We start from the raw sequence: 21,220 nt of genomic DNA, 5'->3' as shown, positions 1-21,220 counted from the left end.
GGGGGGGCCGATGGAAGGGCTGGGGCTGATGCCACCGGCCTGGGGGTGACCCTGGGGCACGGCGTCAGGGTGCCCGTGGGGAGGGGCCCTGTGGCCCTGTGCCCCCCCATTGCCCACACAGGGGCCGTGCAGGGTACAAGGGACACCCCTGTCCCCAAGCCTCTGTGCACCCCAGGGTGCCTCCCACCACCCCGTTACAGCCCCGCACCCACGCCGGGCCCCCCAGGACCCCCCACCCGCCTGCCCTGGGCCCAAACACAGAGATGGGTGCTGACAGCAGACACTTTACTGAGATCCGGGGTGGGGGCGCAGCCCCCCGCCATGGGGCCGGCGGGGGGGGACGGCAGCAGGGGGGTGCCCGCGGGGGCCTCAGGGGCTGGGGGGCACCCGGGGGGGCCGAGCCCCTCAGTACTCGCAGACGAAGGGCAGCCTCAGCCGGCACTTCATGCTTCTCCAGCGCCCATCTGCGCGGGGGAAGAAGGGGGGTCAGCCGTGGCACCCACCAGCACCCACCACCCCAGGGACCAGCACCCAGACCCCAGGAACCCAACCCTAAACCCCCAGGGGCCAGCCCCAAACCCCCCGGGACCCAACCCTGACCCCCCTGCTGCCAGCCCCCAACCCGCCATACACCAGCCCCCGGGTACCACCTCCTGTCCTGAGGCCCCCCTCCATCCCCTGCATCCCCTCCATCCCCTCCATCCCCTGCATCCCCTCCATCCCCTGCATCCCCTGCATCCTCACCATCCCCTCCATCCCCTGCATCCCCTGCATCCCCTCCATCCCCTGCATCCCCTCCATCCCCTCCATCCCCTGCATCCCCTCCATCCCCGGCATCCCCTGCATCCCCTGCATCCCCTCCATCCCCTCCATCCCCTGCATCCCCTGCATCCCCTCCATCCCCTGCATCCCCTGCATCCCCACCATCCCCTCCATCCCCTGCATCCCCTGCATCCCCTCCATCCCCTCCATCCCCTCCATCCCCTCCATCCCCGGCATCCCCTGCATCCCCTCCATCCCCTCCATCCCCTGCATCCCCTCCATCCCCTCCATCCCCTCCATCCCCTCCATCCCCTCCATCCCCTGCATCCCCTCCATCCCCTCCATCCCCTCCATCCCCTGCATCCCCACCATTCACCCACTCGCCCACGGCAGCGGTGCCCCCACAGCCCCCAGGCCCGGTTCCCCCGCGCCCCTGCCCCACTGACTGTTGATGGAGAGGCTGGTGCAGTAGCGGCGGGATCGCAGCGGGTAGCCCCGCCGCCAGTGCGAGTAGTTCCAGCGGCTGTGGTCGACCCACTTGCAGCTCACCGTTCTGCCCTGCGCAGCGGGGCGGAGGGCATGGGGACACCCCTCAGCACCGGGCAGGGGGCCCGGGGGGGGCGGGCTGGGGCGCCCAGGGATGGGCATGGGGACAGGGCTGGGGCACCCAGGGTGGGCACTGGGAACACTGGGATAGGGCTGGGACACCCAGGGTTGACATTGGGGACAGGGGCCAGGGCTGGTGCCCCCGGGCCGGGCAGGGTGCCCTGAGGCCACAATGGGGTGGTGGGTGCAGGGTGCGAGGGTCCCTTACCACAGTCCGGGTGACGGCCCCGATCCAGACCTCGGTGCGGTTGGTGCAGAGCCGCGCCCTGCGCTTCAGGAGGACGTTGACGCGGTAGCTGTGGATGGAGGCCAGGCGCCCGTGGTAGCACCGGGAGCAGGTACGCTGCGGGGGGACGGGCAGCGGTTATGGGGACACCCGGGTGGCACGAGGTGGCCCCGAACCCCAATCTCCCCTGCCCACCCCCGGCCCACCTGGGCCTTGCGGAAGGTCTGGCAGCGGGTGACGACAGCGTAGCGGTAGGTGGTGGCACTCAGTGGGTCGTGGATGCTGAATGTCTGCGCCTCGCTCTCCAGCGGGCACCGGGTGTCCTCCTCCGGCACCTCCAGCGCCGCCTCCTCCGCCTCGGGGCTGGCAGGGGCTGGGGGCACCGGTGGGCGTCAGCCCGGGCACACGGGGTGCGGAGGACCGGGGGGTCCCCACGGTGTCCCCGCAGGGTGGGCGGCCTGGCGGGCACTCACCGGGGTGGCTGGCGGAGGCCGTGCCCAGCAGGGCCAGGGCGAGGAGCAGGCAGGGCTGCATGGCGGGGCTGGGGACACCGGCGGGGCTGGGGACGCTGGCACCCTCGGGCACCCTTGGGAGGTGCCATGTCCCCAGTCACCCTCTGCCACCCTCGGGCCATCCTCATGTCCCCAGTGCCCCTCTGCCACCCCCAGCATCACCCAGTCCTCCCCACGTCCCCCGTGCCACTCCCCCATACCCCAATGTCCCTCTGCCACCCCGGTGCCACCCCCACAGCCCCCAGCCCCGCCACGTCCCTGGTTCCCCACTGCCATCCCCAGGGCCCCCCCAGTCCCCTGGGCACCCTGTGCCACCCCGTCCCCTCCATGTCCCCCAGGCACCCCAGAGCCGCCCGTGCCAGCCTCAGGGACACCCACCCCAGTCCCAGCCCCGGCAGCTGGGGGCTGAGCCCACGCCGCTGTCCCCATCCCCACTCCTCACCTGGGGCTTGGGGGCTCTGCCCGCTGCAGGCTGGGGGGCTCTGCCCGCGGTCCCCCTTATAGCGGTGACAGGGCCACGTGTCCCCGACCGCAGCCTTGCGCCACCCCAGCCCCAGCCCCGCTGCGGCCCCCACCCGCCAACCGCCGGGCACTGGGGGGCACCGGGGGGGCCCTGCCTGCGCCCTGCCTGGCCGCTGCACGGGGTGCACTTGGTCCAGGGAGGGGGCTGCGGGGTCTGGGGTGCACAGGGCATGGGGATGTGGGGTGCACAGGGCATGGGGATGTGGGGTGCACAGGAGAGGGGTGCAGGGGGCCCAGGGAAGGGGGCTGCGGGGTCTGGGGTGCTCAGGGCACGGGGAGGGGGCTGCTGGCACGCAGGGTGCCCGGGGCACAGGGTGGGAGTTGCTGGGGTCCGGGGTGCACATGACCCCAGCGAGGGGGCTGCTGGGGTGGGGGGTGCACAGGCGAGGGGCGCGGGGTCCAGAGGAGGGGGCTGCGGGTTGGGGGGTGCACAGGGCATGGGGATGGGGGTGTGGGGTGCACGGGGTAGGGGCTGCGGGGGCATGGGGTGCACGGGCGAGGGGCGCGGGGTCCGGGGGAGGGGGCTGCGGGGAGCTGAGCCATGAGCCCCGCGGGCCCGGGGCTGCCGGGGGGGCCAGGCTGGGGGGGCTGCGGGCCAACGGCCGGGCCGGACCCCGGGGGCCGTGGCCGTTGGGGAGGAAACGGCCCTTGGGCAAGCGCTGCCCGGCGGGAGATGGTATCAGCACCCCAACCCCCCGGCACCCCCGGCACCCCCACCCCCATGCCCCGTGCACCCCGCAGCACCCTCCTACGTGCACCCCGCAGCCCCCACCCCTGAGCCCCCCGCACCCCCTGCAGCCCCCACCCCTCTGCCCTGTGCCCCCACCCCGCAGCCCCCTGTCCCCATCCCCCAGGGGCCCGGTGGGTGCCCCAGTGCCGGGCAGGGCCAGGCAGGGTGCAGGCAGGGTGCAGGCAGGACCCCCGGGGTGCCCCCCCAGTCTCCCCAGCAGTTGGTGGGTGGGGGCCACGGTGGGGGTGGCGCAAGGCTGTGGCGGGGACATGTGGCCCTGTCACCCGTATAAGGGTGACAGCGGGCAGAGCCCCCCAAGCCCCAGGTGAGGAGTGGGGACGGGGACAGCAGGGTGGGCTCAGCCCCCAGCTGCCGGGGCTGGGGACCGGGGTGGGTGTCCCTGAGGCTGGCACGGGGGGCTCTGGGGTGGGTGCCTGGGGGACACAGGGGGGACAGTGTGACACAGGGTGCCCCGGGGACGGGGTGGCCCCAGGGATGGCAGTGGGGAACCAGGGACACGGGGGGCTGGGGGCCATGGGGGTGGCAGCAGGGGTAGTGGGGACAGGGCACAGGGTGGCACTGGGGGTGGCAGAGAGACAGTGGGGACACGGGGGGGCAGATGGGCGAGATGAGGGTGAGGGTCATGGGGTGGCACTGGGGGTGGCAGAGGGACACGCGGGATGTGGAGTGGCACGAGGGTGCCGGAGCCATGGGGGTGGCACCGGGGGTGGCAGAGGGATACTGCGGCACGGGGGGGGGGCGGCACAGGGGACATGGGGAGGATGGGGTGATGCTGGGGATGGCAAGGGTTCACTGGGGACATGGGGGTGGCCCCAGGGTGGCGGAGGGTGCCGGTGTCCCCAGCCCCGCCGGTGTCCCCAGCCCCGCCATGCAGCCCTGCCTGCTACTCGCCCTGGCCCTGCTGGGCACGGCCTCCGCCAGCCACCCCGGTGAGTGCCCGCCAGGCCGCCCACCCCGCGGGGACACGGCGGGGACCCCCCTGCTCCCCTGGCCACCCTGGGCACCCAGGAGGTGCCGCGCTCACCCCACCGGGCCGGTGCCGTGTGCCCCGGGGCTGGCGGTGGGCGTCAGAGGGACCCCCCAGTGCCAGCCCTCACCCCGTCCCCAGTGCCAGCCCCCCGCCACCCCTGGGAGGTCCCCGCAGGCACGGCCAAGGAGGGCCACCGCCTTCGCTACAAGGTGGTGACCAAGTTCCGCACCTATGCGGCTGCCCAGGTGAGGGGGACGGGGTGCCCAGCGGGCGCCAGCGGGTGCCGGTGGGTGCCGCAGGGTGCCAAGCCGTGCCCTGTCCCGCAGCGGCACTGCCGGGAGGTGCTGGGGGGGCAGCTGGCCTCGGTGCACAGCGCCGCCCACAACAAGGAGCTGCTGGACCTGGCCCGCACCTACACCCGCATCTCGCCCTGGATCGGGGCCGTCACCAAGTACAGGGTGAGGGGGGCCCGGCCCCCACCCGGGCGTGGGGAGCGGGGCTGGGGCTCAGCGTGGGTGCTGGGGCTGGCTGCCGGGCGCTGGGGCTGGTGCTGGGGCTGGCTGAGGGGTGCCAGGGCAGGGGTGCTGGGACTGAGTGTGGGCTGCTGGGTATGGGGTGCTGGGGCTGGGCGGGGGTGCGGGAGCTGGGTGCTGGTTATGGGGTGCTGGCGCTGGTGTTGGGGCTGACTAAGGGGTGCTGCAGCTGGGTGCTGGGTCTAGAACTGGGTATGGGGTGCTGGGGCTGGGCGTGGGTGCTGGGGTTGGTTTTTGGGGACGAGGGGCTGGGTATGGGGTGCTGAGGCAGCACTGCGGCAGGGGGGGCAGTGGGGGTCCCAGTGGGAGGACAACAGCCCCTGGAACTACGCCAACTGGGCGCCCGCCCAGCCCTGCTGCCTCGTCGCCACCTGCACCACCCTCAGCACCTACGGTGAGGGCACCCGCACCCCAGCCACCGTGCTGGGGCACCTGGGCACTGGGGGGGCATGGGCCACCAGGGACAATGGGAGGGGTCAATGGGAGGGGGCACAGGGCTACTGGGGGCAATGGGAGGGGTCACTGGGAGGGGACATAGAGCTACTGAGGGCAATGGGAGGGGGCACAGGGCTACGGGGTACACTGGGAGGGGGCACAGGGCTACTGGGGGCAATGGGAGGGGTCACTGGGAGGGGACATAGAGCTACTGAGGGCAATGGGAGGGGGCACAGGGCTACTGGGGGCAATGGTAAGGGGCACTGGGAGGGGGTACAGGGCACTGGGGGCCACCCCATGGCCCTGACACTGGCCCCTGTCCCCAGATGGGCTCTGGAGAAGCAGGGTGTGCTTCCAGCTGCGCCCCTTCATCTGCCAGTACTGAGGGCACCCAGGGGTGCTGCCGTGGCCCCCCAGTCCCTGAGGACCCGCAGTGGCCCCTGTCCCTGACCCAGTAAACCAGAGGTGCCCTGAGGCTGTGTGTCCGCGTGTGCCGGTGTCCATGGGGAGGGGTCTGTGCCCCCCAGCTCTGGGAGGCAGTGGGGTGTTCAACCCCATAGCAGACACTGGAGAAGCCCCAGCGGCAGCAGCACAGTGAGCAGAGGGGTCGTCACTGTTTATTCCCCCCCAACCCCTCATCCCACTGGCACAGCAGCCCCCCAAGTCCAATAGAAAAATGGGGTGCAGCGGGTGCTGGGTGCTGGGCTGGCACCTGGCGGGCGCGGGGCTCAGTGGGGCATCTCGGCGGGGGTCTCGGCGCCTGGCGGGGCTGCGAGGGGGGTGCCGGCAGCCCCCAGCTCCTTGGCTCGCCGCCGGTACTCGCGGGCCACCACCACGGGACTGACGAAGGCCACCAGCACGACGGCGATGAGCCCCAAGTTCACCTGGGGAGGGGGTGTCAGGGCACGGGGCCGGGGGGCTGACCCCACCCAAGGGGGTGCCCCAGCCCAGCCCCACAGCCCCCAAGGTCCCCCATGCTAGCCACAGGACCCCCATTCCCCAAGGGGCAGGACCCCCACCCTGCCGTGGGCCAGCACCCTGACCCTACCACGGACCAGGGCCAGGACCCCCGTCCCTCCCCGGGGCAGGACCCCTTTCCCCGTGGGGCAGGACCCCGTCCCTCCCCGGGGCAGCCGCGGGCAGACACTCACGTAGAAGGGGTCCCCGTGGAGCGGCCCGCGCACCAGGGTGATGCAGGGGTACTGCAGCAGGGCCACCAGCGCTGACAGCGCCATGGCCAGCCCGTACAGCTTCCCAAAGTGCTGCGGGGGGAACCTGCCCGGCCACCACCGCGTCACCGCCGCACCCTGCCACCCCCACCCTGCCACCCCCCCGACCCTGCCACTGTCCCCCCACCACCCTGACCCCACCACCCTGACCCCTGCCACCCCCACGATGACCCTGCCACCATCCCCTGCCACCACCACCCTGTCCCCTGCCACCACCACCCTGACCCCACCGCCCTGTCCCCTGCCACTGTCCCCTGCCACAACCACCCTGTCCCCCCACCACCCTGACCCCACGACCCAGTCCCCTGCCACCCCCACGATGACCGTGCCACCATCCCCTGCCACCACCACCCTGTCCTCCACCGCCTTGTCCCCCGCCACCCTGTCCCCTGCCACCACCCCCCTGACCCCCGGGCCCGGTCCCTGCCACCGCCGCCCCGTGCCCCGCCGCGGCGGCAGGGCTGGCCGCAGGACTCACGCGATGGCCAGGAAGGCGGCGTTGCCCCCGTAGAGGAAGGAGCGGCTCAGCACCTGCAGCACGAAGGTGGCGAACTGGACGGGCAGCACGGGCACCGCCGCGCAGACGGAGAAGAGCACGCACTGCGTCACCGTCACCACCAGCGACAGCACGGAGGCCTGCAGGTCAGCCAGCATCCCCAGGGCTCCTGCGGGCACGGAGGGGTCCGGGCATGGAGGAGACACGTCCCCGGGCACGGAGGGGTCAGGGCCCCTTGGTGCCCCGTCCCCAGGGGCGGCGGCGGCGGTGGCACCCAGCCGCGAGCCCCGCTGAGGGCGCGGGGGGGACGCTGGCGGCGCGGGCGCTCCCCGGGGACCCCGCGGGGACGGTTACCCTCAGGGCGGGGGTTCTTGCCCCGCTTGTGTCGGTCGAGGATGAGGCCGTTCCACGGGGCGCAGAGCACCCCGCAGAGCTGGGTGAAGGCGAAGGCGTTGGTGTAGGTGCTCACTGCGGGGAGACAGCGTCAGGGCGGGGCCGGAGCCCCCGGGGCGTCCCCGGTGGCGTCCCCCCGCCCGTGCCGCGTCCTACCCAGGCGGGCGTCCCCGTGGGCCAGGTGGCTGAGCAGGGGGTTGAGGGTGCCGATGAAGAGGTAGTGCCGCAGCTGCATGACGGAGAGCCAGGCCACGTGCCAGGCGAAGACCCGCGAGCAGACGCAGGCCCTGAAGGACATCCCGGGGGGGTCCCCGCCGCCTGCGCCCGGGGACAGGGCTGGGGACACGCCCAGGGACACGCCCGGACACGCCCTGAGGCCCTGCCCACCGCCGCACCGAGCCACACCCCCGTGCCACGCCCCCAGGCCCACCCACCGCCGCCCCGGTCCCTCCCACCGCTGCCACCTGTATCCACCAACATGGGCACGCCCCTTCATCTGCATAGCCACACCCATCCCGACCACACCCATGCACAGCCGCGCCCAGCCCGGGTGCATCCACCTCATCTGCACAGCCACGCCCACCCTTTGGCCCCACCCCTGTATAGCCCAGCCCAGAGCCACGCCTCCTTCATCTGCATGGCCACACCCACACTCTGACCACACCCGTGCCCAGCCACGCCCACACCACGGACCACACCCACTTCATCTGCAGAGCCAGGCCCACAGCTCACCGCTGCGGCCACGCCCACCTCACCTGCATGCCAGTCACCAACATGGCCACGCCCCCCGAGCCCATCCCTGCCCCGCCCCTGCAGCCAGCCCCGCCCCCCCGCACCTCTGGGGGCGCTGGGCTCCAGCGGGGTCTCCTCGGGGCCGGCCTCCCCCGGCGGGCGCTTCTCCTCGTAGGTGCGGTACGACTGGGACCGCCCCCGGCACCGCAGCCTGCGGCACCGCCGCCCCGTCACCCCCGCACCCCACCGCCCGCGCGACGGGACCCACCACCCACGGGACGGGACCCACCACCGCCCACGGGATGAGACCCAGCGCCCACGGGACGGGACCCACCACCACCCATGGGATGAGACCCAGCGCCCACGGGACGGGACCCACCACCGCCCACGGGACGGGACCCAGCACCCATAGGATGGGACCCACCACCAGCCATGGGACAGGACCCACACCCACGGGACGAGACCCACCACCAACCACAGGATGGGACCCAGCACCACCCACGGGACGGGACCCAGCACCCACGGGACGGGCACTGTCACCACCCACAGGATGGGCATTGCCACCACCCACAGGACAGGCATTGCCATCACCACCACTCACAGGATGGGACCAACCACCCACGGGATGGGCACCACCACGGCCACCACCCCCACCACCCCCACCCACGGGACGGGCACCCCCCGGCAGGGCACCGCCGCCCCGCGGGGCGCAGACAGGGCCCCCCTACCCGTAGTTGTAGGCGGGGGGCAGCGGGTAGGGGATGCGGGTGCAGGGCATGAGGAAGAGGGTGCGCAGCAGGTGCCAGGTGCTGCAGGCCGCCATGAAGAGAAACATGGCCCGCAGGGACAGCCCGTGCTCGTACAGCACCTGGGGACAGGGACAGGGACAGGCTGCCACCGGGCCACGCCGGCCACCGCCCCGGCCCGGGGCCACAGCCCTGCTCAGGCACCAGCCGTGTCCCCAGCTGCGTCCCTGGCTGCGTCCCCTGCTGTGACCCATCTGTGTCCCCTGGTTGTGTCCCCAGCTGGGACCCAGCTGTCCCCAGCACCGTCCCCAGCCCTCCCCATGCCAGCAACGGGCACCCAGGGGCGCCCAGCACCACCCCCCAGCACCTCTGCATCGTCCCCCCCGCGCCCACCTTGATGATGAGGAAGATGGCGGACGAGGAGTCGAAGGCCCCGTTGTAGAGGGTGATGATGATGGAGCGGTACTTCCCAAAGAGGTTGCCCACCTGGCACGGAGAGGCCCCCCACGCCGTCAGGGCCTCCCCAGCACCGGGCAGGGTGCCCCTGCCGCCGGGTGGGGGTCAGGGTGCCGGGAACACTCACCTGCATGTTGGTGAGGATGAGGAGGATGCCACCCACCGACAGCATGGACATGGCCGGGAAGAGCAGCACCGACAGCTCTGGGGACACGGGGGTCAGCGGGGACAAGGGGGGGTCCCAACCGGGTCCCCCCCTGGGGCTGGGACACCCGATGGCCGCGGGGTCTCACCTGGGGTGGAGAAGGCGACGAGCAGGGTCCCGCCGGTGTAGAGGGAGCTGAGACGTGGGGACAGCGGTGACACATGGGGATGGGGTCCTGGGGGGCCACTGGCACCCCCACGCCCCGGCACCACTGTCACATCGGCACCAGGCACACCAATATCTCGTGGGTGTCCCACTGCCGCCTGGCACCCCAAGGGACGCGGGGGGCCCCTACAGTCACGGGGGTACCCGGGGGACATTGAGGAGACCTGAGGGCGTACGGGGGGCTGGAGGCAATGGGGGCCCCCTGGGGCCGTGGGGGGCACGGGACACACTGGGGACGTTTGGTGGCACTGGGGGCCAGGTACCAGGAGGGGCTGTGCCCCCCCAGTGCCCCAGAGCCAGTGCCCTGGGCTGCCATGGGTGCCCCCCAGCCGGCCTGGGTGCCCCCCCGGCGCAGGCAGGGCCCTGCCTGCCCCACCCTGCCTGGCTGCCTCGATAACCGCCCCGCTCTGGATGACACCCCGCCTCCACCGCCAGCACCCTAACAGCAAGCCCTCACCCCCCCAGGCACCCATGGGTACCCCGGCCCTGCCGCCAGCACTGCCCCCCGCGCCCACTCACATGGCGATGAGGCGGGCGACGGCGGTGCCGAAGCGGTCGAAGATGAAGCCCATGGGGAAGATCATGAAGTTGTTCATGAAGGAGCCGATGGTGAAGACCAGGGAGAACTGCTCGTCCTGCCGGCTGCAGTCTGGGGGGAGGCTGTCATCTGGGACACAGGGACAGCGGGGACATGGGCACGGGGACAGCGGGGACACGGGCATGGCAACAGCGGGGACACAGGGCACCGCAGGGGATGTCAACAGTGGGGACGTGAGGCACCGGGAAAGCTGGGACCTGCGGCACCAGAACAGCGGGGACACGGGGCACCGCAGGGCATGGGGAGAGCGGGGACATAGGCACAGGGACATGGGCATGGGGACAGTGGGGATGAGGGCATGGGGACAGCAGATACACAGGCACGGGGACAGTGGGGACACAGGGCACCACAGGGCATGGGGACAGTGGGGACACGGGCACAGGGACAGTGGGGACACAGGGCACCACAGGGCACCAGGACCGCAGGGACATGGGGCACTATAGGTCACCGAGCAGCAGGGACATGGGGCACCACAGGGCGTGGGGACAGTGGGGACCAGGGACGAGGACAGTGGGAACCTGGGGCACCACAGGGCACCAGGCAGGGGGGACATGGGGCACCTCAGGCCACCGGCACCCGGGGACACAAGCATGCAGGAGACACAAGGCAGGGCAACAGCGGGGCCAGGGCCACCGCGGGGACAGGGATGGTGGCCAGCAGTGGCTAGGGGACAGGGACCCTACTGGGCAGCAGGGTCCAGTTGGGCGCGAGGGTGGTGGTGGTGGTGGCCTCGCACAGGTCCTGGAAGTAGCCCAGCTCCTTGAGGACGAAGACGAGGGAGGCCCAGCCGAAGATGATGCCGCAGAAGGCGCCGCACTCCAGCAGCCCCGAAAGGAGGGTCCCCAGGCGCTTGGCCAGCCCCGCACCCCCCCCCGCCATGTCACCAGCCTGGGGCGTCCCCGCCGCACCTGTGGGGTGACAAACGCCGGGGGGTTACACCCCGCCTGGCACCCACCCGGTGACGCCGCCCCGCACCCAGCCGGCACGCAGAGCGGGGGGCTCAGGGGCACGTGGGTGCGCGTGGCCGCCTGGGCAAAGGCCACCGCGGTCCCGGCTCTGCCCCTTGTCCCTGTCCGCCGGTGGCTGGCACCGGTCCCCGGCGCGCGCCGGGGCGCAGGCAAGGACCCTGCTTGCAGCTGGGGCTTTGCACATGCGCGCACGCATGCTCACAAGCATGCATGCATTTCACATGCATGCATTTCACATGCATGCACACGCATGCACAGGCACGCACACGCGCTCACACGCATGCACACGTGTGCTGGCACCCCCCCGCGTCCTGGCGCACCCCCACCCACCTGCACGAGGCCAGGCCCTCCCGCCGTTACCGCTGCCGCCACAGAGTTTGGACCCTGGCGCAGGTGTGCTCGGGGCGCACACCCGCACCGCACACCCCTGTGCCATGCACACCTGCGCCCCGCTGCCGGCACGGCCCCCCGCACTAATCTCCTGGGAGCACCCATGGGCCCCTCGGGGCTGCCGGCACCCGATAGCGGCTCGGTCCCTCCACTGCGCCGGGACCCCCCCCGCGGCCTCCTTATCTCCCCGCGCCAGCCCGTCCCAGGGACCTGCCACCTCCCCTGGGTGCCCGCCGTGTCCCCTGGGGACACCGGCACAGACTCTGGGGACACTGGCACAACCCCCCTGGGGGCCCCGGCACCCCGCTGGGGACCTGGCGCAGTCGCTGGGGACCTGGCACGCCCCGCCGGGGGCCCTGGCACATGCCTTGGGAACCTGGCGCGCTCCCTGGGGACACTGGCACACTGCCGGGCGTGCTGACACACCCCCTGGGGCCCCAGCACACCCCCTGGGGCCGCGGGCACGTCCCTTGGGGACGCTGGCATGGCTCTTGGGGACACTGTCGCCCCTCTGGGACCCTGATGCCCCCCCCCGCGGACGCCACTGTGGCCCCAGGGGCCCTGGCACGCTGCTGGGGACTGCGATATGTCCCCTGGGGACACCGTCACCCCCTGGGGACCCCAGCACCACACTGGGGACAGGGTCACCCTGCCGGGAGCCCGTCACCCTCCTGCAGAGCTGCCACACCCAGGGGACACCTGGAGACCCTGTCCATCCCTGTCAACCCTGGACCCACGTGGCCGTGACCTCCTGTCCCTCGGTGTCACCGGCACAACCCGCAGCCGGGCGCCACAGGCGCCGAGGCCACGTCCCCCGTCACCATCACCCGTGTCCCCCCATCCCACTCACCCGCAGGCTCTCTGCGCCCGCCCAAGCCCCCTGTAAGCGTGTCACCGTGCCACCGTCCCGAGGCCTGTCCCCACCGGTGTAATGGCTGTTAATGAGGCCTCATTACAGCGGCTGAGATTAACCAGCTAAAGATTAACCGGCCCGGGGGCCAGGTGGTGGCGGATCCCGCCGGGCCGGGGGGGCTGCGCTATCTTTAGCTGCCCCGCGGGGGGGCACTGGGGGCGGCGGGGACCGGGGGGACGTCGCCTTCCCAGCACTGCCACCGACAGGGCCACGGGCACCCCGAGACACCCCGTCACGGGTGTCACTGCCGGGGCACCCCGGGACACCCACCGCGGGTGTCATCGGCCACCAAGCCACACTGGCAAGCCCCAGCCGTACTGGTCACTCAGCCATACTGGTGTGTCCCAGCCATACTGGTCACTCCAAGCTGTACTGGTTATCCCAAGCCATACTGGTGTGTCCCAGTCACACTGGCCTCTCCTGGCCAGACCAGCGAGCCCCCCACACTGGCGAGCCCCTGTGGGGGAGCGGGAGGGTCCGGGTCGAGCACCCCGGCACCGGTGGCTCCAGCCCCCCAGCCGCGCTGGCCCTGCCGGGTCCCCCCAGCTCACCCCGGGCTGTGACCGCGCTGGCCCTGCCGGGTCCCCCCAGCTCACCCCAGGCCGTGACCGTGGGCAGGTGGGGACAGGGGACGCCCCCTCCCCACCCTGGCAGCAAGGGACCCAGGTGTCCCCCGGGGCGCGGGCTGGCTCAGGCCTCGCTCCAGTTCCTCCAGCCTCGTTCATTTTAATAATTAATTGTAACGAAGGCCAGTTCTTTCTTGCAGGGGCTGCCCGCTCCCCAGGCAGCGGGCATGCGGCTCCTCCGGAGGCTGCTCTGGGGCTGGGCTGCGGGTGCCCCGTGAGCCCCCTGCTCGCCCCGCTGCCCTCCCGCGTGGGCTGCGGGGTGCCCCCGGGGTGGGCAGCGCCAGCACCCCACGGCGCAGGGCTCGGGCCAGCGGAGTGGGGCCGGCGGGCAGCGGTGGCAGCCCAGGCCACGGGGACTTTGCCCGTCCACGTGTGTCGGGGGACACGTGTGGCAGGGGGGCGCGCACGTGTCCCGGGGGTGGGCAGCCGGGGGGCACGGCCGTGCCAGCGCCCGGAGCCTGCCCCACACCGTGGGCACCCTGCAAGGCCCTGGGGCGCTCGGAGGGGTGCAGGGCACATGGTGGCAGGGGGCCGGGACGGGGGAGCCCCCCAGGCACGGCCCTGCCCCACGCCACAGGGCTGACACGGCTCCACGGCCCGGCCGGACACGCACCCCCCCAGCCCCCGGTCACCCCCACCGCATCTGCACGGCCCCCGGCCCCGCAGCCCTCAGCCCTGGCCCCACGGCCCCCGGCCCCGCAGCCCCCAGCCCCACAGCTCCCGGCCCCGCAGCCCCCGGCCCCACAGCTCCCGGCCCCGCAGCCCCCGGCCCCGCAGCCCCCGGCCCCGCAGCCCCACAGCTCCCGGCCCCGCAGCCCCCGGCCCCGCAGCCCCCGGCCCCCAGCCCCGGCCCCGCAGCCCCACAGCTCCCGGACCCCGGCCCCGCAGCCCCCGGCTCCGCAGCCCCCGGCCCCGCAGCTCCCGGCCCCCGGCCCCGCAGCCCCCAGCCCCGCAGCCCCCTGCCCCGGCCCCGGCCCCGGCGCCCCCCGCACGCCCCCCGCCGCCCCTGGGGGGCCGGGACCATCCGGGCCCCTCGGCCCCGCTCGGCTCCTCCCGCCGCATCCCCGGCCGCCGCTCACCGCCTCCCGCGGCCCGGCCCGGCGCGGCGGGGAGGGGATGGACCGGCGCAGCTCCCCGGCCCGGCGCTGCCGGTGCCGCCCGGCGGGTCCCGGTGCCGCCCGGCGGGTCCCGGTGCTGCCGGTGCTGCCGGCCCCTCCCCGGCGGTGGGCGTGGGCGGGGCGGAGCGGCCCGGACCCGCCCCCGGGCGCGGCGAGGGGGGGCGCGGGAGGCGGCCCCGGGGGTCGCCCCGGGAGGGGCTGTCCCGGCCCAGAGTCCTCCCCCGGCCCGTGCCCCCCGTGGGTGCCCTCCCCCGTGGGTGCCCCCCCGCCATCCCTGTGCCCCCGTGGGTGCCCTCCCCCGTGGGTGCCCCCCCGCCATCCCTGTGCCCCCCTGCCACCTCCGGGTGTGCCACCTCCTTACCTGGTGTCCCTCAGACGTCCTCCAGCCGTGGTCCCCCTTGGGCCACCCTTGGGTCACCCTTGAGTCACCTTTGGGCTACCCTTGGATCAACCTTGGGTCAACCTTGGGCCACGTTTGGATCAACCTTGGGCCACCCCTGGGCCAACCTTGGGTCAACCTTTGGCAAACCTTGAGTCACCCTTGGGCCACCCTTGGGCCACCCTTAGGCCACCCTTGGGCGAACCTTGAGTCACCCTTGGGCCACCCTTGGGCCAACCTTGGGCCACCCTTAGGCCACCCTTGGGCGAACCTTGAGTCACCCTTGGGCCACCCCTGGGCCACCTCCAGCTGTGTCACCCCAGAGGCGTCCCCTGGCTGGGCCCCCCGTGCCCCGCCCAGCGAGCCACCCTGCCCGAGCTCCGCCCGGCTCTGCCCACGGCTCTGCCCACGGCTCTGCCCGCTCATGCCCGCTGCCGGCCCTGCCCCGGGCGTGCTGTCACCTGCCTGTCCCTGGCACCACCCCACCGCCCGCTGGCCCCGTGCCCCGCTGCCTCCACCCCTCCTGGGGCACCCCCATCCCTCCCACCACCCTCCCCTTGGCCGCCCACGTCACCTGCGCTCCTCCATCCGTCTGTCCTCCTGCCGCCCTGTCCGTCCGTCCGTCCACCCATCGGCGCTTGCAGCCACCTGTCCCGTCCCCACCCCGCCAGCTGGCCGTTCATCTGCTCAGCCAGCCACCCATCTGTCCATGGCACATCCGTCTGTCCGTCAACCATCCATCTGTCCATCACCCATCCATCTGTCCGTCACCAATCTGTCCGTCACCCATCCATCTGTCCATCACCCATCCGTCTGTCCGTCACCCATCCATCTGTCCATCACCCATCTGTCTGTCCCTCTCCAACCACAGCTCCATCCGTCCTGGTGCCCATTCGGCTGTCCGTCTGTCCCACTGCCCATCCAGCTGCCCACGACCTGCCCTGCCTGCGGCCCGCCAGCCCTCCTGCCCTCGCCCGCCCTTCCCTCCACCCATCCGTCCATCCGTCCATCTGTCCATCCACCTCCCCAGCTGTCCTCCACCCGTCCATCTGTCTGCCTCCTCAGCTGCCCTCCACCAGGCCATCCTTCCACCCGTCCCTTCCTGGACCCCCTCCGCCCGCCCCGGGCCCAGCCAGTGGTGGCAGGGCCTGTCCCCCCGCACCGCCGTGCCCGGGTGCCCCCCAGGCGGGTGGGCACGGGCACCCACCGGCGGGCGCCCCCCGGGCCCCGCAGACCCCCGGGGTGGGCGCCCCCTCCCCGGCACAGCCCCGGGGTGCCCCTGCCCGGGCGGCCGTGGGCCGGCGCCGGGGACGCCGGGGGCAGCGGCGGGCGGGGAGCGGATGGCGGCCCCTGAGTCAGCCCCGCGCCGCCCACGCCCGCACCCACGCGTGCCCGCCGCGCCTGCCGCGCCAGCTTGTGGTATTTTGCTCGCCGGGAGCCGCACCGGAGACGCCGCCGCAAACACGCCGCCGGTGCCAGCTTGTGCCGCCGCAGCCCGGCGCGGCCACGCGTGCCCCCTCCCCACCCCACGCGGGCTCCGGCGTGGGGGCCGCGGCGAGGCACCCTGGCCCCGCGTCCCGCCGGCGCGGCCCCACGCGGGGGGCGATGGCCGCTGTCCCGGGTGGGCGCGGCGCGCTCGGCACCATGGACAGCGGCGGCTCCGGCACCAGGGACAGCGCCGCGGTCCCGCGTGGGCGCGGAGCGAGCCCCGCCTCGCCGCGCCGGGTGCCCTCCGGGCGCTGCGCGGGCTGCCGGGCTCCCGGCCCCGCGGCACCCACGCGTGGGCAGCCCCCGCCGGGCTCCCCGGCGGCCCCACGGCCCCGCGCGAGTCCCGGGGTGGCGGGAGGGCCCCACCCGCCGCGCCCCGCGCTCCCGTCCCCCCCCCGCGTCCCCAGCGGGGGCACCCACGGCCCAGCCCCGCGTCCCCGCCGCCGGCCCCCCGCGAGGGTCCGGCCGCGCGTCCCGCGCTCCGCGTCCCCCGTGGGCCCCCCCGCGTGGGGCGGGGCGGGCCGGCCCGGGAAGGGTTAAGCGGCGGGGCCGGCGGCGGGGGGCGGAGCGCGGCCGCCCCGGGATAAGGCGCGGCGCGGGGCAGGGCGCAGCCCCACCGGAGCCGCGGGCAGCGCCGAGCCCAGCCCAGCCCGGCCGAGCCCACCCGCGCCCGCAGCCCGCCCGTGCCATGCCCCGGGGCGGCGGCGGCGGCGACTCCTGCTGCTGCTGCTGCTGCTGCTGCTCCCGCTCCCGGCGGCGCGGCGGGGGCGAAGGCGAAGGGGGCGAGCAGCCCCGCCGGCACCGGCCATGAGCCCCGGGGCAGCGGGCAGCGCCTGAGCGGCCGCCGCGCCATGCGGCCCCCCGCGGCCCGGGACCTGCCCCAAGGTAGGCGGGGGGACGGGCGGGGGCCCGCGGGTGTCGGGCGGGCCCGGGGGGGTGGAGCCGCCCCGCAGCGCCCGGTCCCGCCTCGGGGCGCCCCGGGGGTGCCGGCGGCGGCGCGGGCTGGGGCCGCCCCGGGGCTGCGTGCGGAGCCCGGGGCCGCGCCGGGGCGGGGGGGGGGGGGGGCGATCCCCCGCCGCCCACGGGCCGCCCGGCGCGGCTCCGGGGCGCGCAGCCCGGCGTGGGGGAGCCCCGCGACCCGCGGGGTGCCCGGCGCCCGCCCAGCCCGACGTGCGGGTGCCCGCTGCGGCTCCGGGGCGCGCAGCCCGGCGTGGGGGTGCCCCGGGACCCCCGTGGGTGCCCGGCGCCACCCCGGGGCGCGCAGCCGGGGGCGTGGGTGCAGCCCAGGGTGCCCACGGGGATGGCCGGGATTCGCCGTCCGGCGTGGGGGGGTACCCCGGCGCCCACGGGGGTACCCCGGGACCCCCAGCCCGGCGTGGGGGGCCGCCGTTGCAAAGTGTGAGCACCGCTGGTGTGCAAAGAGTGCCCGGGGCACCCCGCGGGTGGGTCCCGCGGCTCCGTGGGGTACCCACGAACGGCGCCGTACCTGGGCAAGGGGGGGGGGGAGCACAGAAAAAAAAAAAAAAAATGCCCGGGAATCGGTGACTTCAGCTCCCAACTGAGTCAGCCCGCGGCGAGGGGGAGTGACAGATGGGACGCGGGTGGGGGGCGCACGCCGGCACGGGGCGCCGGGGGAGGGGGCGGCGCCGAGCAGCTGCGCCCGACGCCTTCGTGGGTGGGTGGGTGGGGGGTGCCCCCCCCCGCGGTGCCGCGGGGGGGGGGGGGGGGGGGGTGGCCCCCTCCGGTGCACCGGGGGGGCCAGCACGCCCCACTGTGCTCCCCACCCCCGGTACCGGCGGCTGGGAGCATCCCCGCATCCCCGGGCGTGGGGCCAGGCCGCCGGGCTGAATTATGGATGAAGCGCTCGGGTTGCAGCCGTGGAGAACGGGGTGGGGGGGGGGGGGGGGGATGGACACGGGTGGGGGAAGCGGCGACGCTGAACACCCGGAGTGGCGGCGGCAACGCGTGTCACCGGCGAGAGCGTCAGCCCCTCGCCCACGCGCGTCCCGCCCCGCACGTGGCCGCCGCACGCGCGCACGTGGCGCCGCCCCGTTGTCGTGGGGCTATGGGGGGGGGATGGCCCCCACCCTGAGTGGGGAGGGTCCCCGGGGACCGTGGCCACGTGGGGACCCATGGGGTCCCAGGGGAGCGCAGTCCGGGGAGGCAGTGCGTTTCGGGGCGCCCAGCCCCATGGGGCGACCACGGTCCTATGGGGCAGCATGGCCTTGGGGAGTCTTTGGGGAGCACGGCCCTGTGGGGCTGGTGTGGGCCTGGGGGGCTCCTAGGGGCGCCCAGCCCGGTAGGGTGGGCATGGCCGTGGGGTCTCCTGGGGCACCATGGCCCTATGGGGTGGTTGTGGGCCTGGGGGGCTCCTCGGGGTGCCCAGCCCCATGGTGGTCATGGACCTGGGGTTCTCCCAGGGGACCACGGCCATACGCGGCGGTCATGGCCTTGGGGGGCTCCCGGGGCACCGCGGCCACGTGGGTGGGCACGGCCCCGGGGGGCTCCTCGGGGTGCAGCTCCCAGGGCGCCCCGTGCCCCGGGGGGCTGCCCGGGAGGACCCCGCCGGGGCGGCGGGCGCGCAGGGCCGGGCCGGGGCAGCGCCCCAGACGATGCCCCGCGCTGACGCCCCGCTGTGCCCGCAGGCGGGCGCCTGGCGGCCCTGCTGCTGGCGGCGCTGGCGTGGGTGCCCGGCGGGGCGCCCGCCTGCCCCGCGCTCTGCACCTGCTACGTCTCGCCGCCCACCGTCAGCTGCCAGGCCAACAACTTCTCCTCGGTGCCCGCGGGGCTCCCGCCCGGTGCCCGCCGCCTCTTCCTGCAGAACAACGTCATCGGGGCGCTGCGGGCGGGCACCTTCGGGCCCAGCACCGTCACCCTCTGGCTCTACTCCAACAACATCTCCTCCATCCAGCCGGGCACCTTCCGCCACCTGCCCGCCCTGGAGGAGCTCGACCTGGGTGACAACCCCCACCTCCGCGTCCTGGCCCCCGACACCTTCCACGGCCTCCGGCGCCTCCAGGCCCTGCACCTCTACCGGTGCCAGCTGGCCAGCCTGCCCAGCGCCATCTTCCGCGGCCTCCACAGCCTCCAGTACCTCTACCTGCAGGAGAACGGGCTGCTCTACCTCCAGGTCCGCCACGGCCCCGGGGCTGCCCCGGCGCGGCCGTGGGGTGCCTGTGGGGCAGGGTGGTGGGCGACGCCTTCAGGGCATGGGCGCGGGGCTGGGCTCTGCGGGAGCCCCACAGGTCAAGGGGACGGGTGACAGCCATGGAGCAGGGACGTGGGGCAGGGCCATGGGTGACGCTGTGGAGCCGGGACGTGGGGCAGGGTGATGCTCATGGAGCCAGTACGTGGGGCAGAGTTGACCGGTGACGCTCGTGGAGCAGGGACACAGGACACAGGTGGCACCCATGGAGCAGGGGCACAGGACACGCGTGGCACCCATGGAGCAGGGACACAGGACAGGGTGATGGGTGATGCCTGCAGGACAGGGACACGGGGCAGGGTGATGCCCATGGAGTACGGACACAGAACAGGGTGATGGCAAGGGAACAGGGACACAGGACACGGTGATGGGTGATACCCGCGGAGCGGGGGCACAGGACACGGGTGGCACCCATGGAGCAGGGACACAGGACAGGGTGATGGGTGATGCCCATGGAGCAGGGACACGGTGATGGGTGATGCCTGCAGGACTGGGACACGGGGCAGGACTCCGGGCACGGCCCATGGAGCAGGGACACGGGGCAGGGCTCTGCGGGATGCCCATGGGCAGGTCTCCAGGTGATGCCCAGCGCGCAGGGACGCGGGGCAGAGCTGGGGGGACCCCGGTGGGGCTGCTCGCACCGTACCCACCCCGCTCTCCCCTCTCCTCCGCAGGACGACCTCTTTGCCGACCTGGCCAACCTGAGCCACCTCTTCCTACACGGGAACCGGGTGCGGGCGCTATCGGAGGGCGTCTTCCGAGGGCTGCCCAGCCTGGACCGCCTGCTGCTGCACGCCAACCGCCTGGTCGCCATCCACCGCCGCGCCTTCCGGGGCCTGGCCCGCCTCACCATCCTCTACCTGTTCAACAACAGCCTGGTGGCGCTGCCCGGGGACCCGCTGGCCGCCCTGCCCGCCCTCCAGTTCCTGCGCCTCAACGCCAACCCCTGGGCCTGCGACTGCCGCGCTCGCCCGCTCTGGGCTTGGTTCCGGCGCACCCGCGTCTCCAGCTCCCCCGTCCCCTGCGCCAGCCCCCCGCACCGCCGCGGCACCGACCTGCGCCACCTCCGCCCTCGCGACTTCGACGCCTGCCCCGAGGAGGAGGAGGAGGAGGAAGATGGCGGCGGTGGTGGTGGCGGCGGCGGGGTGGCAGTGATGGGCACCCCCGGGCGGGCGCTGGGTCGCCCCGGCACCCTCCCGGCCGCGCCGCCCTCTGCCTTCTACCGCGATGGCCTGCCCCCCCACGACCTGCGGGGACCCCAGCCCCGGCCGCCCCCCCCTTCCCGTGACTCCCGCGGCCCCCCCGTGGACGCCCGCTGCCCCAGGGCACCCTGTGCCCCCCCGGCCGCCGCCGCCCCCCGCCAGCCCCCCGTCCTCCTGCCCCTCCTGGGTCTGCTCCTGCCCCGGCTCTGAGCCCCCCCCGGCGCCCCAGGGGTTCCCGGCCCCTCGGGGTGCCTGTGCCCCCCTTCTCCCCGGGGGGGCCCCGAGAACTGTGGGGGGCGGCCGGGGGCAGCGCAGGATGCAGCGGGGTCCCCCCCGGCCTCAGCGGGAAAAACCCCCAACAGGAACCGAAAGGTGGGAAATTATTTATTAAAAATGGTCTTATTTTGGGAGAGCGGGGCCTGGCTGCTGCGGGGGGCGGGGGGGCCGCTGCCTTTCCAGGTCACCGCCTGCTCCTCCTGAAATATTGATGGCACCACCGCCGCGCCGGGCGGCTGGCGGGCAGCAAGGCGTGCACAGTGCGGCGGGGGGACGGGTGGGGGGACAGACAGATGGACGCCCCCCGCGGGGCTGCAC

At 74.2% G+C, this 21,220-nt stretch overlaps 4 protein-coding genes across 9 annotated transcripts; 2 read left to right on the top strand and 2 right to left on the bottom strand.

The window, feature by feature from the left end:
• Positions 1-264: 264 nt before the first annotated feature.
• On the bottom strand, positions 265-6,160 carry PRG2 (proteoglycan 2, pro eosinophil major basic protein). Its single transcript, XM_087738935.1, has 6 exons — positions 6,030-6,160; positions 2,068-2,180; positions 1,801-1,967; positions 1,577-1,711; positions 1,209-1,320; positions 265-464 (listed from the first exon to the last, which is right to left on the bottom strand). Exons 2-6 carry the CDS (start codon positions 2,126-2,128, stop codon positions 406-408), a joined length of 534 nt encoding a protein of 177 aa, XP_087595061.1. The 5' UTR covers positions 2,129-2,180; positions 6,030-6,160; the 3' UTR covers positions 265-405.
• SLC43A3 (solute carrier family 43 member 3) lies at positions 265-12,465 on the bottom strand. 6 transcript variants are annotated; one of them, XM_087738886.1, is made up of 14 exons: positions 11,636-11,856; positions 11,074-11,245; positions 10,259-10,406; positions 9,663-9,709; positions 9,497-9,573; positions 9,307-9,399; positions 8,896-9,035; positions 8,272-8,378; positions 7,592-7,753; positions 7,397-7,510; positions 7,025-7,211; positions 6,469-6,592; positions 6,030-6,201; positions 265-464 (listed from the first exon to the last, which is right to left on the bottom strand). In XM_087738886.1, the coding sequence occupies exons 1-13, from the start codon at positions 11,798-11,800 to the stop codon at positions 6,046-6,048; spliced, it is 1,692 nt and encodes a 563-aa protein (XP_087595012.1). In that variant the 5' UTR covers positions 11,801-11,856; the 3' UTR covers positions 265-464; positions 6,030-6,045. The 6 variants fall into 6 exon arrangements, with proteins under 6 accessions (XP_087595012.1, XP_087595016.1, XP_087595038.1 ...); XM_087738890.1 differs by lacking the exons at positions 265-464; positions 7,592-7,753 and having other exon boundaries at positions 5,917-6,201; positions 11,636-12,465; XM_087738912.1 differs by lacking the exons at positions 265-464; positions 11,074-11,245 and having other exon boundaries at positions 5,917-6,201; positions 11,636-11,840.
• Positions 3,628-5,781, top strand: LOC148056992 (uncharacterized). The gene is made up of 3 exons (XM_087746652.1): positions 3,628-3,683; positions 4,324-5,023; positions 5,069-5,781. The coding sequence occupies exons 1-3, from the start codon at positions 3,628-3,630 to the stop codon at positions 5,765-5,767; spliced, it is 1,455 nt and encodes a 484-aa protein (XP_087602778.1). The 3' UTR covers positions 5,768-5,781.
• Positions 12,466-16,801: 4,336 nt separating the features above from the next.
• Positions 16,802-21,038, top strand: RTN4RL2 (reticulon 4 receptor like 2). The gene is made up of 3 exons (XM_087738923.1): positions 16,802-17,104; positions 18,865-19,349; positions 20,099-21,038. Exons 1-3 carry the CDS (start codon positions 17,071-17,073, stop codon positions 20,834-20,836), a joined length of 1,257 nt encoding a protein of 418 aa, XP_087595049.1. The 5' UTR covers positions 16,802-17,070; the 3' UTR covers positions 20,837-21,038.
• The last annotated feature ends 182 nt before the right edge of the window (positions 21,039-21,220 follow it).

This window comes from Nipponia nippon, unplaced genomic scaffold (assembly GCF_047370975.1).
Source record: "Nipponia nippon isolate SJK-2023a ecotype South Korea unplaced genomic scaffold, ASM4737097v1 scaffold_10, whole genome shotgun sequence".
NCBI classification, from domain to species: domain Eukaryota; kingdom Metazoa; phylum Chordata; class Aves; order Pelecaniformes; family Threskiornithidae; genus Nipponia; species Nipponia nippon.
Note: the sequence above shows the minus strand (reverse complement) of the source record. Positions and strands in the feature narration are given on the sequence as shown.

What these genes read in the sequence shown, in the direction of transcription:
- PRG2 (XM_087738935.1), bottom strand. Translation starts at nt 2,128, where the DNA reads ATGCAGCCCTGCCTGCTCCTCGCCCTGGCCCTGCTGGGCACGGCCTCC. An exon ending in GGCCTCCGCCAGCCACCCCG is followed by an intron (nt 1,968 to 2,067) that starts GTGAGTGCCCGC and finishes CGGTGCCCCCAG; the next exon opens with CCCCTGCCAGCCCCGAGGCG. An exon ending in AGACCTTCCGCAAGGCCCAG is followed by an intron (nt 1,712 to 1,800) that starts GTGGGCCGGGGG and finishes GTCCCCCCGCAG; the next exon opens with CGTACCTGCTCCCGGTGCTA.
- SLC43A3 (XM_087738890.1), bottom strand. Translation starts at nt 12,181, where the DNA reads ATGCCAGCGTCCCCAAGGGACGTGCCCGCGGCCCCAGGGGGTGTGCTG. An exon ending in CTGGGCTACTTCCAGGACCT is followed by an intron (nt 10,407 to 11,073) that starts GTGCGAGGCCAC and finishes CCTGTGTCCCAG; the next exon opens with ATGACAGCCTCCCCCCAGAC. An exon ending in CGTCGCCTTCTCCACCCCAG is followed by an intron (nt 9,574 to 9,662) that starts GTGAGACCCCGC and finishes CCGTGTCCCCAG; the next exon opens with AGCTGTCGGTGCTGCTCTTC.
- RTN4RL2 (XM_087738923.1), top strand. Translation starts at nt 17,071, where the DNA reads ATGCGGCCCCCCGCGGCCCGGGACCTGCCCCAAG. An exon ending in GGCCCGGGACCTGCCCCAAG is followed by an intron (nt 17,105 to 18,864) that starts GTAGGCGGGGGG and finishes CTGTGCCCGCAG; the next exon opens with GCGGGCGCCTGGCGGCCCTG. An exon ending in ACGGGCTGCTCTACCTCCAG is followed by an intron (nt 19,350 to 20,098) that starts GTCCGCCACGGC and finishes TCTCCTCCGCAG; the next exon opens with GACGACCTCTTTGCCGACCT.
- LOC148056992 (XM_087746652.1), top strand. Translation starts at nt 3,628, where the DNA reads ATGTGGCCCTGTCACCCGTATAAGGGTGACAGCGGGCAGAGCCCCCCA. An exon ending in CAGAGCCCCCCAAGCCCCAG is followed by an intron (nt 3,684 to 4,323) that starts GTGAGGAGTGGG and finishes AGTGCCCGCCAG; the next exon opens with GCCGCCCACCCCGCGGGGAC. An exon ending in TTATGGGGTGCTGGCGCTGG is followed by an intron (nt 5,024 to 5,068) that starts TGTTGGGGCTGA and finishes TGCTGGGTCTAG; the next exon opens with AACTGGGTATGGGGTGCTGG.